The 18,910-nt window shown below is 37.5% G+C and overlaps 1 protein-coding gene across 2 annotated transcripts in view; it reads left to right on the plus strand.

Moving 5' to 3' along the window:
• Positions 1–18,910, plus strand: part of LOC131149381 (N-terminal acetyltransferase B complex auxiliary subunit NAA25) — a 32,660-nt gene that overhangs the window by 8,721 nt on the left and 5,029 nt on the right. For both annotated transcript variants that reach the window (XM_058099780.1, XM_058099781.1), the window contains exons 8-17: positions 6,052–6,193; positions 6,536–6,711; positions 7,012–7,214; positions 7,559–7,689; positions 7,959–8,035; positions 9,780–9,854; positions 14,509–14,701; positions 15,422–15,541; positions 15,649–15,787; positions 16,136–16,176. In XM_058099780.1, the coding sequence (XP_057955763.1) occupies positions 6,052–6,193; positions 6,536–6,711; positions 7,012–7,214; positions 7,559–7,689; positions 7,959–8,035; positions 9,780–9,854; positions 14,509–14,701; positions 15,422–15,541; positions 15,649–15,787; positions 16,136–16,176 (1,297 nt within the window). The remainder of the gene's footprint in view (positions 1–6,051; positions 6,194–6,535; positions 6,712–7,011; positions 7,215–7,558; positions 7,690–7,958; positions 8,036–9,779; positions 9,855–14,508; positions 14,702–15,421; positions 15,542–15,648; positions 15,788–16,135; positions 16,177–18,910) is intronic.

The raw sequence follows: 18,910 nt of genomic DNA on the forward strand, positions 1-18,910 counted from the left end.
TGGTTGTAAGCCCTGTTTTCTGCAGATTGTCAAGGGTTAAAAAATATTTCTATGTATGGACTCTCAAACAAAAATGGCAACCTTTGAAGGAGCTGCTGTCCAAATGTGAATCCAGGAGGAGTTGTTGCAATTTGTTCCCAATGATGAGAGCTTCTTGTAGAAAGATTTAACAGTGAAAACACCATTTTTGTCCAAAGCCCATTTTGGCACGTTGGGGATGGCTCAGTAACGGAATTTATAGAGAATTTTGTAAAAGTTATAGAGTGCATGAAGTTCCTAGTCTGCCACATTCCTAGTAAAAGGAGTATTCCATAAAATTCCTAACCAGTGATTTGGAGATGATGGTTGATGATGGCATTTTTGTCACAAGCCAAGTTGTAGATGGAAGGAAAGATAGCTCTAAGATTACTGTTCTCAGGCCACACATCTTGCCAAAGGTAAACATGTGGCCCCATTTCTCAGTTGAAATGTCACCAATTGTAAAAAATCATCCCATCCTTTCTAGTGAATTTCCAAACTCCCACTCCACAGGGCCCCCTTCTATTGTGTTGCCCAATCATAATGCTTAAGCGTATATTTAGAAAGGATAATATCCCACCAAAAGTGGTTTTTCTCCTTAAGAACCTCCATAACCACTTCTTGAGGAGGGATTATTTATAATTGAGGAGGGATTTCAAACCCAAACCTCTTGAACGAATGGGTTGTTTGACCACTCCCCATCTAACAAGCTGATATTTAAACTCCTCTAAGCTTCCCCAAAGAAATCTTCTTTGAATTCCCTCCACTCTCCCAGCGATTGAGGCTAGTAAAGGAAGGAGGGACATGGAATAAATTGGAAGATTTGTCAAAGTGCTTTTGATGAGGGTGAGTTTGCCTCCTTTTGATAAGAAATTCCTTTCCCATCCTGCTAATCACCTTTCAAAATTTTCAATATAGGGCCCAGACTCCTTTGTTGTTGAATTTGGCTCTGAGGGGGAGGCCGAGGTAATTAATGGGAAAGGATCGCATCTTGGAACCTAGAAGACCAACAAGGAAGGTCCCCTCCATGATCTCTACATTGGAGGTTGAGGATATGAAGGGGGTCATCTTTGCAAAAAATGATAGTATCATCCGTGTAAAGGAGATGAGAAGCTTCTGTAAGCCATCCATTTTTGCTTCACCTTGAGACCTCTAAAGATCCGTCCTCCAGTAGCTTTCATTAGCGTGTGGTTAAGCACCTCCAACACCAAAATAAACATAAAAGGGACAAGGGATCTCCATGTCTGAAGCCTTCTGAGGAGTGAAAGAAATTAGAGGAGCAACCGTTTATGAGCATTGAGAAGCTTGCATGCATTAAGCAACCTAGCTACACCAGTGATCCTTGAAAAGCTCATTTTCCTGTGGAGATAAAGAAGGAAGTTCCAGTTGACATGATTGAATGCTTTCTCCATATCTAGTTTGCACACTATTCCCCTTTTTCATTCCTTCAGATAGGCATCCACCATCTTATTAGCAATAAAGGCAGCATCCATAATCTATCTTCTAGCCCCACAAGCATGCTCATATTGATCAATGACTTTTGGTATTGCTTTTTTAAACCTCTTAGCTAGGACTTTGGCAATGATTTTATGAATGCTTCCCACCAAGCTAATAGGGCGGAAATAACATCCCTTGATGTTAACAACCTCAATTTTTTTCAGAACAAGTGAAAAATGTGGTATTGATGCAACTGATGAATTTTCTTGATCTATGAAACTCCTCGAACAGAGTTAACATGTCGTGCTTGAGAAGGCTCCAGTTAGCTTGAAGGAAAGCCAAGGAGATCATTTGGTCCAAGTGCTTTGTCCCCATTGCAATTTTAATAGCTTGGAGGACTTATACTTCCTCAAAGGGTCTCTCAAGCCACCTTGCAGTGAAAGAACTAAGAGATCTGAAATTGATGCGACCCATTGTAGGTCTCCAAGTCTCAAATTCAGTGTAAAGGTCTTTATAAAAGTCACAAATACCTTTCCTAAAATCCTTTTCCTTGGTTAAGGTGTTTTCACCGATTTCAATGTTGGATAAGATGTTACTTCTACAGTGAGCGTTTGCTATCGCTGTCTGATGAAAGAATTTGTGTTACGTGCCCCTTCTTTGAGCCATAAAGCTCTAGATTTTTTCGTCCAAGATATTTCTTCAAGATTAATAACCTCGTTCATTTCCTTAAGCATAGCTCTTTTGGCTCTCTGTTCATCATCAAGACCCTTCATTTTTTCCTGCTCATCAAGCTCTTTGATGCCATTAAGAATAAGAATCTTCTTTGCTTGGACATTTCCAAAGGTGTTTCTGTTCCATATCTTAAGCTTTTCTTTTATTCCTTTCAACTTTGAGACAAGCACTAAAACTAGCCTTCCTTGTGATCAAGTTAGATGACCACCAAGTTTTCACTAACTCCCTGAAACCATCATGTTTTAACCACACATTCTTGAAGAAAAAGGGGGTTGGCCCTCATTTAACTCCCTCTGTGTCAAGGGTGATGAGAAAATGATCCAAGATGGGCCTAGGAAGTAGACTTTGAATCATGTGAGGAAAGTGAAGTTCCAACTCAACCAAAATTAGGAACCTATTGATCCTTGAAAAGGAAGACGACTCCCTAGAGTTGGACCAAGTGAAGTTGCCATCAATGAGAGGGAGATCACTAAGGGCATTCATGCTGATACACTCAATGAATTCTCTCATGCTATTGGTCTTAAGGCTGCCCCTACTTCTTTCATGTGAATATGCAATCATATTGAAATCACCTCCAATGATCCAAGGAGCATCCCATCTACTCCTCTCGAAGAGCTCATTCCAAAAAGAGACCTTGGAGGGTCCTTCACCTGGGCCATAAACCCCAGTGAAGATCCATTGAAAGTTATCATTCGTACTTTTGAACAAACAAGAGACTGAGAAGGAGTTGATGGAGTGGTCCAACAATTCCATAACACTAGGCTTTCACAAGACAAGAATACCCCTTGAGTTGCCTATTGCTCCAAGAGATATCCAATCATAAAGCGTCTCAGCCCCAAAATTCATATTGTTCAAGAGCTGCTCCATCATCTCCACCTTAGTTTCTTGCAAGCACACCACATCACCCCTCCAATCCTTAGGAAAGGACTTAATCACACTCCACTTGGATGTGTCGTTAAGACTCCTCATGTTCTAGGAAATGATTTTACTTAACATGATTTAACACAAGGGCTTCAGCCATTGCATGCCCCTGTTATTTCTGAGCATCCTCCTATTTTTCCATAGTTCACTGTGCATTCCAAGTGCTTTAATTTCCTATTTGTATCCAACTTTTTGATACTGCCCAATGGTTTTTGGTGATTACTTCCCATTTCCTCTCTTCTCTTTCTTTCAATATCCTTAAACATTGCAAGGCTTTGTCCTTAAACCCTTCGAAATATATGCCTATGGTTTTGCTTATCAGTTTCAACTTCGAAGAACCCAAACAGATACCTGATTCTTGAAGTGAGTGCTGTCTGAGCCCAAGTCATTTAAAGTATCAAAATTGGGTCTACCAGTCAGATCCTCAAAGTTGGGATTGACACACAAAGTGTCATAGACAATGCTAGGCTAGAACCAGGGCTAGTCTTTCAGCATCAATTTGAGATTTAGGGGTTCCTTCTTTAGAATAGTCTCCTTTTGAGTTGCAGCTGTCTGTGAGGGGAGGTCCTGAAGGAGGAATCCTTCCCAAAGCAGACTATTTTTTGGCAGCTTTAGAAGGACTGTCATGTAGCTTAAAGGGAGAAAAAGAGTTGGGTTTGGACTTTGAGTAGTCAAGTGAGATTTCAAGGCCGAAAAAGGTCGCCGTATTTGTAGCTCCAAGGCTCGAGTTAATATCCACACTGGCATCCTCAAACAAGACAAAGGCTTTGGGCTTGTCTTTATCTTGCTTAGGGAAATCCAAAGGGCCGTTTACAGCACTGCTCTTCTCCCCTACAACGCTCACGAAGGATCGCAATGGATTACTTATCTGTCCCACCACTTGTGATTTGGGTGTCAAGCCACCACTCAACAATAGGCTCAAAGGCTTAACACAATGAGGGCAAGGGCAAAAGGGAGTTGATGTGTTGAGGATTGGGTTCATACTTCATATTCACCAGGGAGGTCGTAGGCTTCTTCTCCACCTACTGAACGACCAAAGATGTTGAACCTTTCTTTGTGGGAGGAAACAGACGGCGGACTAGCTCGACTGTTGAGGAGGAGATCTTGATCCATCCCTTGGATTCATGCCCCTTCATAAATGCAAGGGTTCTCCAACCACCATTGTTGGTCTCCATTAGGGCAAGGTGGTTCCCAAACTTGTTCGAGTTCAGCTGCAAAGTGAGGGTTCTACCGTTGTTCCTTATTCGAAAAAACCAAGAAGTTGCCCAAGTATGGGATTTTTCAAAGCCTAGAATTCCTCCTAAGCTTCAAGAAACCATTTCAATTCTTCCATCTCTAGGAAGATGGAGATTCTTCTTCCCCTGTGATATTATGTGATTCTAAGGAAATAAGAAGTTCTCCCTTCTAAGAGCAGGTCGAAGGACTTCCTACCATAGTACGCTTCCCTGCTTCGACATCTCGTCAAGGCAGACAACAAACAAACATAACCAAGCCTTTAAGAGAGTGTTTAAGGCCATGAGAGAAAAGGGACTTCCAGTGAACGGCCAAAGGCCAACTTCGAACATGAGGAGCTTGTGGACACTTGAAAGCTAAGTTTGTGAACCAAAGAAGCTTGTGAAGTAGGAGAAAGCTTGCGCATTAAAAGAACAAAGAGAAGCTCGTGAACCAGTCATAGAGTGGACCAATAGGAAGCTAGCGAGCACCAATAGTAGAGAGAAAGGTCGAGGAAGCAGTCAGAGAGAAAGGCCTAGTGTGTGACGAACGACAATGAAGGTATGGCTGAGGAGAAGAGAACAAGAAGAAGGTTTGGCTAGGAGAAATATGGGGAGGGGATTCAAACTAGGGCTTGCAGCAAGAGGACAAGAAGAGGACTGCTCGAGCAAGATGGGAGACGAGGTCGAATGGGGTCTCCAGTTTAGGTCGAAACTCGAGAAGAGGACCTCCATTGTTGTCGGCGAAGGGAGATGACGAAGGGAAGCAGTGAGGGTTGTCGCTGAGGGGGTTCGATTTCGAGCTGCATTGCATTTGACTTCAGCTTTTATAGGACTAATAATTAGATTTTCTACTAGTTGGAGCCAGTAAATGTATGTTATCCACCAACGCACTAACCTTCTAAATATTTCTAGATTTTGTAAAATTTGTCTTCTAGAGGTTAGCTGCCAAAACAAAAATTTGGTGGGATTGAATGTACAGTATTAGCTTTAGAGCTAGCTTGAGGAGGGCAGGCAAACTTCTTCATGCAGTGATGATTTTGCTCAGCTCCCCTTATGACTATGGCCCCGTATTGACTGGTTCAACATTGGAAATTTGGCAATTGTTCAAATTCTTAGAGGCTGAATTAGAGTCAGCAGGTACAACTTTTTAGTTATCAGTAAACCTGCAAATTTTTCAAAAACTTGGTCCTTTTCTTTCATTCATAATTAGCCGTAAATTTACCTCTTTATTAGCCTATTAATCAGTAGCTGCTTTAGTCAGAAGTGACTGATTATGGGAATTTGCACAACTGTTGACATATTAAAATTTGCTTTTCTTCATCTGGACGGAAAGGTTCTTCATTAAATGGTTTGCATCTTTAGATTCCTCCAGCAATTTGATAAACACGGTCTCTATTGATCCAGGATCTGCTATCCTGCCAACTCAATGGATGAGTAATGTGTCAAAAGCTGTTAATCAGCCATTTTTCTTGCTAATAAGTTAAAATACCTCATTCTCACCACAGATTTCTCTGATGGCGTGGAATTTATAGCATCACAAAGATAATAATACCCCAGTAGTTAGATACTGCTTTATATTATGCTCAAATCTTCTCACAGATGATTTTTTGCTTTCTTATTTTAATTTAATCTGGATTCTGGTTTATATCTCTTTTCTACCTACAATAACAGTATTGTGCTTCTGCTTTGACCGTCTTTAACTTGTAAGGATGTTTCTTTTGTTTGACAGTCCTGATGATTGGGAGTGTTTCCTTCATTATCTAAGCTGTTTGCTGGAGGATGACAGCAGCTTGTGCAATGGGGCTACGAGTGATCCAGTCGATCCAGCTAAATTTGCAGGCTGCAAGTTTTCTCATTTGACGGACGAAGTGGTGCTTGTTTATAAATTTGGGATCATTTGGAACCACTTATGAAAAAGTACTTTTCTGAAAAAAAGTACTTATTTGAAAAAGTACTTTTTTTGGGAAAACAAGTACTTATCTGGAAAAAAGTACTGATAATAAGTAATCTAAGATTACTTCTCGTAATCCTAAAAAAATGGTTAGGAAAAGTACTTCTTGAAATAAATACTTATTTAAGTGTAAACCAAACACTACTTATTGACACAAGCACTTGACTACCACCATTTCTGTATTTCTTCGTCACATGCATGTTTCTAGCAGCTGCTACTATTATATTTGCAGAATTTAATTTGTGGAAAATTGGATGTGCAGTTCAGTTCTCGTTTGTCAAATGCATCCACTTTCGTGCAAAAGTTACAAACAGAAGTTAGTAGTGAAGTTGTGCGATGTCCTTACTTGGCAATTCTTGAAATTGAAAGGCGGAAGCACTTATATGGAAAAGGGGATGATGACAAGTTAATAGAGGCTCTAATGCAATACTTTTTCAGGTAGATTTCAACAGGTTTTTGCATTCCGCAAGATTCTATTTAATTGTACAGTCTTTTTTTCGTGTCCCGTTCTGATTTTTTTGTTCCTCTTGGGGGTCTCTTGTCCTTCTCAGTTATTACATTAATCAAGAATATGCACGTTACACAAATTATGTGTTGTTTTAACTTTTATGCAGATGTTATTGTTGTGATATATATAACAATGGGCAGATGGATCATCCTGCTTTTGTGTCCTAAAATTGATTTTATGCTCAAAATATATTATGATGCTGTAATCCTGTCATAATTTTGCATATGCAGGTTTGGTCACTTAGCCTGCTTTGCTTCTGATGTTGAGGTATTTCTTCAAGTCTTAACTCTTGACAAAAGGACAGAGCTTTTGGAGAAACTGAAGGGAAGCTGTGACTCCCTTTCAATGGTGCCAATCAAGATGCTTGGGAAATCAATAACTCTTTTTAAAATTCAAGAGTTGATTGGTAACACTTTCAAGCTACCTGTTGATGGTATGCATCCTGCTCTTTCATTTTATGTAAATGCCTGTGATATCATTTTAATCATCTTATTATCATTAACTTCAATGCTGGCTGTTAGAATTATTAAAAATTATGTCATTTATCCCAAAGATTTTTTTTTATGACAAAATTGCTCTGGTTTTGAGGTGGTATTTTGATGCTGTTCAAAAATTACTGTACATTTTCTGAAAATTGCATTATATTTTTGCGTGGGTTTGTAATTAATAATTATATTTATCATGAGATATAATTATATTTCATGTCATGCATTTCTTAGAACTTGTTGAATCATATATTTGATTTGTTGAATAATGACATTAGCTGTTCTTATCCAGAACTTGTGGGCTCTGCTGAAAAAATGGTGGAAATGTATTGCAAAAACCTTCCTCTTTCAAAGGAGTTGGATCCACAGGAGAGTATGCATGGTGAAGAGCTTCTGTCCATGGCATGCAATCTGTTGATTCAGGTATCTTGTCGAATATCAAGAAGATATTATTAGAGTTGTTTACTCATAGCAAGTAATAAGCAAGTAGTATTAACTGTGTTGCTATTCACTTGCTTTATGTGCCAAGTTCATAACGATGACCATAATACGAGCTCATGCAGTCATTCAGTCGCACCTAATAAGACAACAATGACACACACCACCACTACTAAATAACTAAAGGAATGAGTAACAGTCATCAAATTTTGGTTTTGATGCCTTGGTTTTTGAAATTTGCTTTGCGGATGCAGTTATTTTGGCGTACCAGGGATCTTGGCTATATACTGGAAGCAATCATGATTCTGGAATGTGGCTTGACTATCAGAAGGTTGGTAGTTACTGCTTATGTTTTTTGTTCATAATCATTATCATCCATTGAGTCGTACAAATCAATGGAGCTCTTAGTGAAAAATGCATTATTTGTGCTTTAGTTAAATACTATCCATTTAGAAATAAAAATTAAATCATAATCATGATTGGAAGGCATGTCTTATGCAAAAAAATCCAGTCTGTTGTTAAGGTGGGACTTCCCTGGCCTTTCCCGTTTAGAAGGACTAGATGATTGATGTCATAATATGATTTTGAACTCATAACCAATCTTTAATATGTTGGTCTGAGTTTAGTCTACTAGGATTGATGATGTCTTTGAGGGAATGACAATAGAAATAGAAGAGCCTTTGAGGGAATAGAAACTTCACTGATCATAAATTTTTTCCCTTGTTTTTTTAAGGGATAATTCACAAATCAAGTACTATTGATTGGTTGTTATGCATCATCCAAGGAGGTTCTCCATGCTATGAGATTATGTTATTAGTGTGCACATGGCACAAATGTTTTCCTGGATTTTCACAGTACTGTAGGAGTAGGCTCATCTGATGATGAAATGTGCTTTCAATTTCATTATTCTTATGTTAATCAGGCAAAGTGGTTGTTTTTCCAGAATATATTGTTGAGAGGTCTGACAAAGGAAAGTGTTTACTCTTGTAATTTGATATTAATTAACAATTGGTTTAGTTACAGTCGTTTGAATTACTGTATTCTAGGTTATCTAAGAAAATTACTTTCATCTAATATTTTGCTTTCCGCAATATTGAATTTAGTAATTTTTACCACTTTGGCTTCGTGCATGTGTGCTTTTCGTTTCATGGAAAAACTTAATTATATTTAGTTCCAGGTCATTTAGACAGGTACTAGACTCTTTATTATTTTCATTTTTTGAAGCTATAGTTACAAGAGAATGCTAATGCCTTAGCTGACCATGAATTGGTGGGAATGTTCCGAAGGGTGGTATATTTTCGTTCCTGAATGCCATATCTAATGATCTGAACTTTTAATTTAATACTTTTCACATAGCATGACAAAGGGGAGAATTATCACATTATAATTCTATTTTCAGTCATTAATACTCTGTTTTGCTAGAAAAAATATCTTCTAGATTTAGAAACACCTCAACGTTTTCTCCAAAATATACAAGTGCCATTACATATTTTTTCAATCAATATACCCATATAGGTATACTTGTAACCTTCAACATTTTTAGAGCATGTGCTGTAGCTTAATCTCATTCCTGTTTCATGAAACATTCTGTGTTTTCTAGGTGACATTGTTTGAAATAAATGGTGAAGGCTTGCATGACAGTCATGATCATCTGCTGACCCTATAGCTTCAGTGCATCTTTTTGCACCATTTCTTTTTTAGTTGGAATAATGAACCTAGTTATGTATTCTTTCTTGTTTGAGGTTTTATCCTGATTATGTATTGTGATTTTGGTGATGCATTTCCCTCTTTCCTGTACATGGCATCATGAATGCTGCATTATTCCCATCAAATGGACAATATCCTGCAAATTTTGAGATCCCTCGTACTATAAAATGAAAAAGATTTCTCCATACTTTTTTAAGATTTTGTGATCCAGATGGAGGTTGATACGGTGAACTATGAATCCTGTACTTGTCTTCCCTTGCTCAGTTGATTACTTTTTCCTTCTGAAATCTATGTTCTGTTTATTATATCAGGAAGGTATGTATTTTTGTCTTGGAGATAACATGTGTGCATCTGGTCATGTTTGGCAGATACGTATCGCAGTACAAGATTTTATTGTTGCACTTATATTCTCACTTGGGTGCCTTCTCATTAGCTTACGAACGGTAAAGTATTCCTAACAAGCTCAACTTGGTGGTGGAAAATGTCATTTTCAAACTTCTGTCACTATATTTTTCTAGTGGAATTGCAATATTTTTGTTGTAATTTTCTTTTTTGGCTGTACTTATTCAGTAGTTCCTCTTCCTGTGCAGCTATACCCTGTGTGGGTAGCCACTAGGATTGATAAGATCATGGGATTCTTTCTTTGGTCCAGGGTGGAGGAGAATAAGGATCATTTGGTTAGTTCGGAGGTTGTTTGTAAGTCTAGTAAGGAGGGAAGCTTAGGTATTGGTAAGTTGGTGTCGAAGAACATTGCTTTAACAGGCAAATGGTTGTGGCGATTTTATTTGGAGTCTTCCCTTTGGCACAAATTTATTAAGAGTAAATTTGGCTTGTAGGTGATGTAGGTTAAGAAGCAAAATCTTGGGAAGAGCCATGTTGGAGTATAATTAAGAATTGGGTTAAGGGATTGTTGGGTTTAATTAGTAGTTTATTATGTATTTAGTTTAATTAGTGCAATATTATGTGTATTTTGGGGGCTTGTTTATGATATTTGCGTAAAGTATGGGTTTGTTTATGTAATGTAGTTTTAGGGGTTTTTATGTAATTTCATGTGAAAAGGCTTTCTTATAAATAGTGTGTGAAAGCCATGTTGTAGGCAGTTGATGAATTTGAATTGAAGTGAACGTGAGTTCTCTCCTGTTATCTCCTCTCTCCTCCCTTCCCCTTCCTCTTCTAATTTCTCCATGGCTGCAGTGTCAACGGAACAGCAAACAGCAAAGCAAAAGATTTCTTTCCTTACTTCAGCCCACATTTATTGCCTTATATTTCAATTCATTATTTTGTACAGTTAGCATATATTTAGTTTACATGTATAGGGCTTGAGAGATTATAGTTTACTTGTATAGGGCTAGAATCATGCTAGACCTTATTTACCTTCCATGTATAGCATTATTGAAAAGTCTATATATAATATACAGAACTCAAGGCTAATTCATTCGGCCATTCACAAAATATTTGACATGGTGTCAGAGCCAGCCGACTGCTAGGTTTTTTTTTTTTCCCCTTCGATTATTTGTCTTCTCGGTTTCATGGCTGTTGTGGTTTTGTTTTCTCTTCTGGAATCTTTCTCTGTTCTTTCGGTACTTCTTCTGTTGCTGTTTGTGAATTTCGGCAAGCAGGCACAGCAGGTTTCTGGTTTACCACTTATTTCTCCAGTTTCTGTTGCTGTTTGCTGTTCCATTGACATGCAGAACCTTGATGCTGCCCCTGCATCATTTGGTATCAGAGCCCAATATCAATCTCTATTCTTCCATTTCAGTCCACCCGTTCTCCCTCACCCTTCTTCTCTTCTCTTCTTCTTCCTTCTCTCCTCTTCTTTCTTTTCTCTGTTCTGATCTCTTGCTCTGTCCTTAATTCCCTGCTGCCCAGCAGCATTCTGCCTGCCTTCTTCTTCTTTGTTTCTCTTCTCATTCTCTTCTTCTCCTCCTCTTCTATTTCTCTCCCCTTAATTCCCTTAGTTCGCTCAGTTCTCTTTCCTTTCTTGTTTGCTGATGCTGAACTCTCTATCTTCTATTATGATTCTATGTTCTTCTTCCTCATCCCTCCCTTTTCTCCTTTCTTCTCTGTTCTTGTCTTCATCCTATGCTTCTCCTTCTCTCCTATCTCTCTCTGATTCAAACTACTTGTTTTCTGTTCTTAAACTCCAGTATTAAAAAAAAAACCACCAAAAAGCAGTTTCCAAAATTTTCGGAAAACTTCAGTCGTGTCCTGTTTTTCAAAACCTTCATTTCCAGCCTAAATTCTAAAAAACCACCCACATCACCAAAAACAGAACCCCCCAAAACCCTTGCCCTTCAATTTCATTACCGTCCAACCACCAGAAGACACCCCACTCGCTAGACAAAACTTCTCCAGCCGTTGGCACTTCGAAAGCCCTGATATCCTATGCTTTTCTCATCACACCACCAACACCATTATACTCCCCATTCCTTGATCTCCCTTCGCTCCAAAACTCATCACCGGAAAGTTGCCACCGGTTGTTCATGCACGCGTGCCAGCAATCTATGAGTGGGTGATTCTTCTCCTGGTTCCAGTTTCGCAAGAATTTGCTCCTGCCATGATATTTTGTGTTTTCTCTGAGATATTTTGATCTGTGAGAAGATGTTTTGCTTGTGGGCACAACATATTGCAAGCAAGAGTCATAATTTGGCATGAAGTACGAAACCATCAAATTGTCACTGCCATCATTAAAAATCATGTTTTGTTGCTATAATTTGTGAGTTCTCTTTGGGAATTTGTTTCATTTCAGCTAGACAATCAATATCAAAAGTGAATTGAAGATAGTTTTTGAGAGTTTGGGAGTAGGGCTTGTGGGAAATTGTTTTAAAGGGTTGTTGGTGATATATAGCTGCAGCATATGTATATATATATGCATAAATTCAGCAATATGGTGACAAATTAAAGGAAAAAGGAATGCCATTTGCCAAACTTTTGAGTACAATTTCAAGCTTTTCAACACAGTTCTCAAATGTGGAGAAAAGGTTTGCAAAATCATTATTGGTGGAAGATGTCCAATGAATATGGTTTCCATAAATGGAGTCACTTTAATGTAGCTTCATCTCGAACCTTGCCTAGAGCCTTATGTGATATCTCGGGTTGATAACTCTTTTATAGATGTTTGCAACAGTTGTTTGGTTCCAAATGGGTTAATATTAGGCTAATGTTTGGTGTGATGTCATACCTCTGAAGATTGGCCATGTACTCCTTCGTTCTCCTTGGTTGGATGATTTGGGTGTGATTCAAGGACATGAGAACACGTATGTCTCCATTGTAATGGTAAGAAGATCATTTTGAAGCCCTCTTTACCAATCAGACATGACAAGGAATCAGGCACAATTGGTCAACTTAAAGACACCACAAGGAAGGAAATAAATGTGTATGAAGACATCCAAAGTCTTTTAGACATACCAATTGTTGAGTTTGTCATTCCTAATATATTCATTGATGCTAATTCTCCAATCAAGTCTATGGTGCTGCCAATGGAATGTAGTTTCTTGCCTCTTTAAAGCATTGTCTTTTGAAAGTCCAAGTTTGCTTCTCCCTTTGATCCTTCAACATTTCAAAATTCGAGGCCAATTTTTTTCTAATTAGGCCATATTTTTTCTAACTAGGGGAGAGTTGATGTAGGACAAGAAGCAAGACCTTGGGAAGAGCCATGTTGGAGAATAATTAAGAATAATTGGGTTGGGGATTGTTGGGTTTAATTAGTAGTTTATTATGCATTTAGTTTAATTAGTATAATATTATGTGTATTTTGGGGTCTTTTTTGTAATATTTGTGTGAAGTACGGGTTTGTTTGTAGTGTAATGTAGTTTTAGGGGTTTTTATGTAATTTCATGTGAAGAGGCTTGCTTATAAATAGTGTGTGAAAGCCATGTTGTAGGCAGTGGATGAATTTGAATTGAAGTGAACGTGAGTTCCTCCCCCCCCCCCCCCGAAAACAAAAGTGTCTCCTCTCTACTCCCTTCCCCTTCCTTCCTATCTTCTAATTTCTCGATGGCTGCAGAACCTTGATGCTGCCCCTGCATCTGTAGGATAATGGGTGGGATGCTAATTTGGGTTTGAGATGAAAGGCCATTTTGTAGTTATATCCTCTTTTATTCCTTATACAAATATTATTGTGGTAAATGGGTATCGTGGTTGGTTTTGGGAAGATATTTGGGTGGGGCCGTGGGGGGTTCTTTGTGTTCATCTTTTCCCTGTTTGTTTTTTTTTTTCGCCTTTGAACATTGAACCAAGTTCTTTATTTCTAACGGGACTAGTTTCTATTGGGAATTCCATTTTCATAGGGCTCTTAATGATAGGGAGGTTTTGGAGCTTGGATGGTAGGATTCTGTCCCAAAGGAGAGACTATTGTTCTTGGATTTTTTATTCTTCTTGGTAGTATTCTTGTAAATCCTTTTATGAGTATTTAACAAATAAAAGCTTGTCTTTCATGCTTCATAGATTCACTTGGAAAACTAAAGTCTCCTCTAAGATAAAGGCTTTTATTCTGTTTGTTATTCTTAATAGAGTCAACACTAGCAATTTGTTGCAGAGTAGGAGGTCTTTTAAGGCTTTATCACCGCATGTTTGTTCTCTCTCTCTCTTTTAAAAGTTCAGAATCTGCTTCTCATATTTTCCTGCATTGCTTTTCTGTATTGGAGGGTGTGAAACAACCTTTTTGGTTTATTTGGAGATAATTGGGTGTTTCCATAGTCGGTCTTCAGTCGGTGGAAGATTTGTTGGCTTTCCATTTTTCAGGTTTTGGAAGGGGTACAGATGCTTCAGCCTTGTGAAGGTCTGCAATTTTTGCAGTTTTGTGGGGATTTGGTTGGATCAGAATGCTTTTATTCTTTCGTGGGGAAGAAGATGTCTTCGGTTATGCGTTGGGATAGGATTCAGTATTCGGCCTCTTTTTGCTTTTTTGCAGCTGGGTGTTTCTAGGGTTTCATTTTCTGATTTACAGTGTAATTGGTTGGTTGTGCTGTTTTGATTTATTTTGATTTTGTATTGTATTTTTTAAGGAAGACTACTTTGCTTCTTATTGCACTTCTTAATAAAATCCTTTCCATTAAAAAAAAAAGGAAAAATAAATGCAGCCTATTGCTTGTGCAGGTATAAATCCCTGGACGTGAAGAATATCTTGTTGGAAACTGTTTCACACAATATTGTGCCGCAGATGCTGATATCTCCCCTCTGGACAGATTTAAATTATATTCTAAAAGATTATCTCAAGTTTATGGATGATTACTTCAGAGAATCTGCAGATCTTACGTTTCTTGCATATCGCCATCGAAATTACTCAAAAGTATGTTATATATTGTGAGCATATTTCCCCTTATCACTTTTATAGATTCTTGGTCTCTTCTCTTTAGTGTTGCATACATTAGTTTCTCCTTGTTGGATAGCATATGCTACCCGCATGCAGGTAGAATTAGAAGTTGCTTGTTGGCTGCCATATTTATTTTCATTCATCGCTTCTTTTCCTCCTCTCCCAGGTCCCAAACCTATTGACGATGTTGAGTTACATTAATTTACAAGTATGGAAGATAAGGGATGAGGGGAATGATTCCCTAGTCCCAAACCCATTGGGACTCACAATGACTACATTGTTCAGTACGATGTCAGTGGGGTGAGGGAAGGGGAGAATGGGGCTTCTGAGTGGGAAAAAAAGAGTCAAATGATGCTGTGACATTGAAAAATGTTGTGCCAAAATGGTATAGATATATTAGTGGGGTTCCCCGGGGGGGGGGGGGGGGGGGTGGGGGTATGGGGCTTCTGAGTGGGGAAAAAATCAAATGATGCTGTGACATCAAAAAATATTTTGCCAAATGTTGCTGCCCTTAGTCGTTTTTAGATATGGTATAGATATATTACTTTATCATAACATTCATATCTGATTCTATAATGCAATATTCCTCCTTTGAAGCGAAAGGCTGCTTAATAGTGCTGTCATAAATAGCATTTTGTGGCAGTTTGTGGATAATCTATAATATGATCATGATGGTTCTGGTTTGTCATCTTTCAGGTTATTGAATTTGTTCAATTTAAAGAGCGGTTGCAACGCTCTAATCAGTATTTAATGGTGAGGGTTGAAGCACCCATTTTACAATTAAAACAGAATGCAGAAAACATAGAAGAAGAGGAGGTATGCCTCCTCTTTCCACAATCTATATGCCTTTACTGCCTATTTAACTTAATAATGATATTTGATGGTAGATATAAGTATATAACACTTTTGTATCTTGTTTTAAGAGTGTGCTCGAAAACCTGAAGTGCGGAGTTCACTTTCTTGAGCTCTCAAATGAGATTTGGAGCAAATCTTTGACTTTCAATGAAGATTTGCAGTCTCGACCTTGGTGGACACCAACCTCAGATAGAAATTATCTTTTAGGTCAGTACAACTTGCAACCTGTTTCTGTTTGTGGAACTAAACTTGTAGTCATGGATCTTAGGTCTAGAAAGCTGTTGGGCGGCTCATTAGTGGAATGTGGTTGATTTATTAATAGAAGGTCCAATAAATGTATATGTTGCTGCCTAGTAAACATGTGCATCTGAAAGTCTGCAACTAGTTACAGATAAAATTTATGAAGAAAGAATTGCTTCTTCCTTTTTAAATTATTTCTTCTTTGAAATCATAACATATTTTGACTTTGAAAGTTACAAAGTACATTCTATTTTGTAAAGCTGTTGATTTGTAATGATTGTGTGAGCCATACTGATAGTTTATTCTTGTTTGCAGAACCGTTTGAAAATGTTTCCTATTGTCCTAGAGAAGAACTGGTATGAATTTTTTTCCCTTATTTAATCTTGTCCATAGCCTTGTTGCTAGTAATGAAACATATAAATTTCCTGTTTCATGATGGATTGCTGCATTTTATAGAGCTCAGTCAGAATATTTTTTGACACACAGCTGGTCCCAAGCCCGGGTTAAGGAGGAGGGTTGCGTTAGGTAGCTGACAGCTAGCGTAAAATTTGTCAGATCACTATGATATGAATCCTTACCGAATATTTGCTAGGGCGTTCCCTACGAGCGACGCGTTGCACTTGAACCACCTGGGTGTAGCGAAAAGTAGGCGAGGGTGGGCTAGGTAGTTGCCCCGAAGCGACACGCCGTGTCGGCGCCCGGGTACGGTGTCAAATATGCGTTGGTTCCTGCATCATTCTGGACGTGGGCAGGTAAAGATATTAGTTCAGGAAACTAGGATTAGATTAGCAACTTGGAATATAGGGACACTTACGGGTAAAAGCATGGAAATTGTGGATACAATGATTAGAAGAAGAATTAATATAATTTGCCTTCAAGAAACTAAGTGGGTAGGGGAGAAAGCTAGAGAAATCGATAAATCAGGTTTTAAACTTTGGTACACTAGAAAAGAAAAACATAAGAATGGAGTAGGCATTATTATAGACAAAAACTTAAAAGATAGCGTTGTGGATGTAATTAGAGTAAGGGATAGAATTATAAAAATCAAAATGGTATTAGGACAAGAGATAATAAATATCATTAGTGCTTATGCTCCTCAAGTTGGCTTAGCAAAAAATCTTAAGAGACAATTTTGGGAAGATATGGATAGTATTATACAAGGCATACCAGGGACTGAGAAAATATTTATAGGAGGAGATCTGAATGGACACGTTGGAAGAGATAATAAAAATTATGAAAGGATACATAGAGGATATGGATATGGAGACAAAAATGAGTCTGGGGAGATGATCTTAGACTTTGCTATGTCATATGATTTTAGTATAATGAATACTTGCTTTAAGAAGAGAGAAGAACACTTAATAACCTTTAAAAGTGGACAAAATAGAAGTCAAATAGATTTTTTTTTAACTAGGAGGGTAGATCGTGTATTATGCAAGGATTGTAAAGTTATTCCAGGTGAAAGTCTAACCACACAACATAGAGTCTTAGTGTTAGATATATGCATTAAAAAATGGAAGAAAAAGGATAAAATAAACCAGTGTAGGAGAACTAGATGGTGGAACCTAAAAGGAGAAAATATAATAAAATTTAAAGATAAAATGATCAAAGATGGGGATTGGACCTTAGAGGATGGGATAGATTCAAATACTCTTTGGAATAGATTAGCTAACTCTATTAAAAAGATAGCAAAAGAGATTTTAGGCGAATCAAGGGGAAGATTCTCAAATAGCAAAGAAAGTTGGTGGTGGGATAATGATGTACAAAAAATCATAAAGACAAAAAGAATTTGGTATAAAACGTGACAAAAATGTAGAAACAACGATAACTTTGAAAAATATGAGGAGGCAAGAAAAGATGCAAAAAGGGCCGTTAGTGAAGCTAAATATAGATCATTTAATAGTTTGTATGATAGATTAGGTACAAAAGAAGGGGAAAGAGATATATTTAAACTTGCTAAAGCTAGAGAAAGGAAGAACAAGGACTTAGGAAATGTAAAATGTATAAAAAGTGAGGATGATATTGTCTTGGTTAAGGACGAAGATATTAAAGAAAGATGGCGAAGTTACTTTAGTAAGTTGTTTAATGAAAATCAAATAAAAGGCTTAAATTTAGAATTGTCAAATGAGGAAAAGACTAAAAATATAAGATTTATTCGAAAAATTAGAGTTAATGAAGTTAAGTTTGCACTAAAAAAGATGAAAAATGGGAAAGCTATAGGACCAGATAACATCCCAATTGAAGTTTGGAAATGCTTGGGTGATAACGGAATTATATGGTTAACTAATTTATTTAATACAATTGTAAAAACTAAGAAAATGCCAGATGAATGGAGGAAAAACACTTTAATACCTATATACAAAAATAAAGGAGATATTCAAAATTGTAATAACTATCGTGGAATTAAACTTATGAGTCATACGATGAAACTATGGGAAAGAGTAGTTGAACAAAGATTAAGGTTAGAAACGAAGATCTCAGAAAATCAATTTGGTTTTATGCCTGGGAGATCTACCACAGAAGCTATTTATCTTTTAAGAAGATTAATGGAAAAGTTTAGGGAAAAGAAGAGGGACTTGCATATGATATTTATTGACCTTGAGAAAGCATATGATAGGATACCTAGGGAAGTTTTATGGTGGGTTTTAGAAAAAAAAGGTGTATGTTGTAGGTATACTGATATCATTAAGGATATGTACGATGGAGTAATGACTAGTGTAAAGACTATAGATGGAGAAACTAGAGAATTTCCAATTACCATATTTGTACATCAAGGATCTGCTTTGAGTCCTTATCTTTTTGCTTTAATGATGGACCAATTGACTAAGAGTATTCAAAAGAAGGTTCCATGGTGTATGTTGTTTGCAGATGATATTGTATTAATTGACGAAACTAGGGATGGAGTAGAGGTTGAGTTAGAATTATGGAGAGAAGCTTTGGAATCTAGAGGCTTTAAGATAAGTAGAAATAAAATAGAATATATGAAATTTAATTTTAGTAATGATAGGAGGAATATTGGAGACAAAGTTAAACTTGATGATGAATAAATAAATAGTACTTGTAGATTTCGATACCTTGGATCTATTATGG

The sequence above is a fragment of the Malania oleifera genome, chromosome 2 (assembly GCF_029873635.1).
Source record: "Malania oleifera isolate guangnan ecotype guangnan chromosome 2, ASM2987363v1, whole genome shotgun sequence".
NCBI lineage: Eukaryota > Viridiplantae > Streptophyta > Magnoliopsida > Santalales > Ximeniaceae > Malania > Malania oleifera.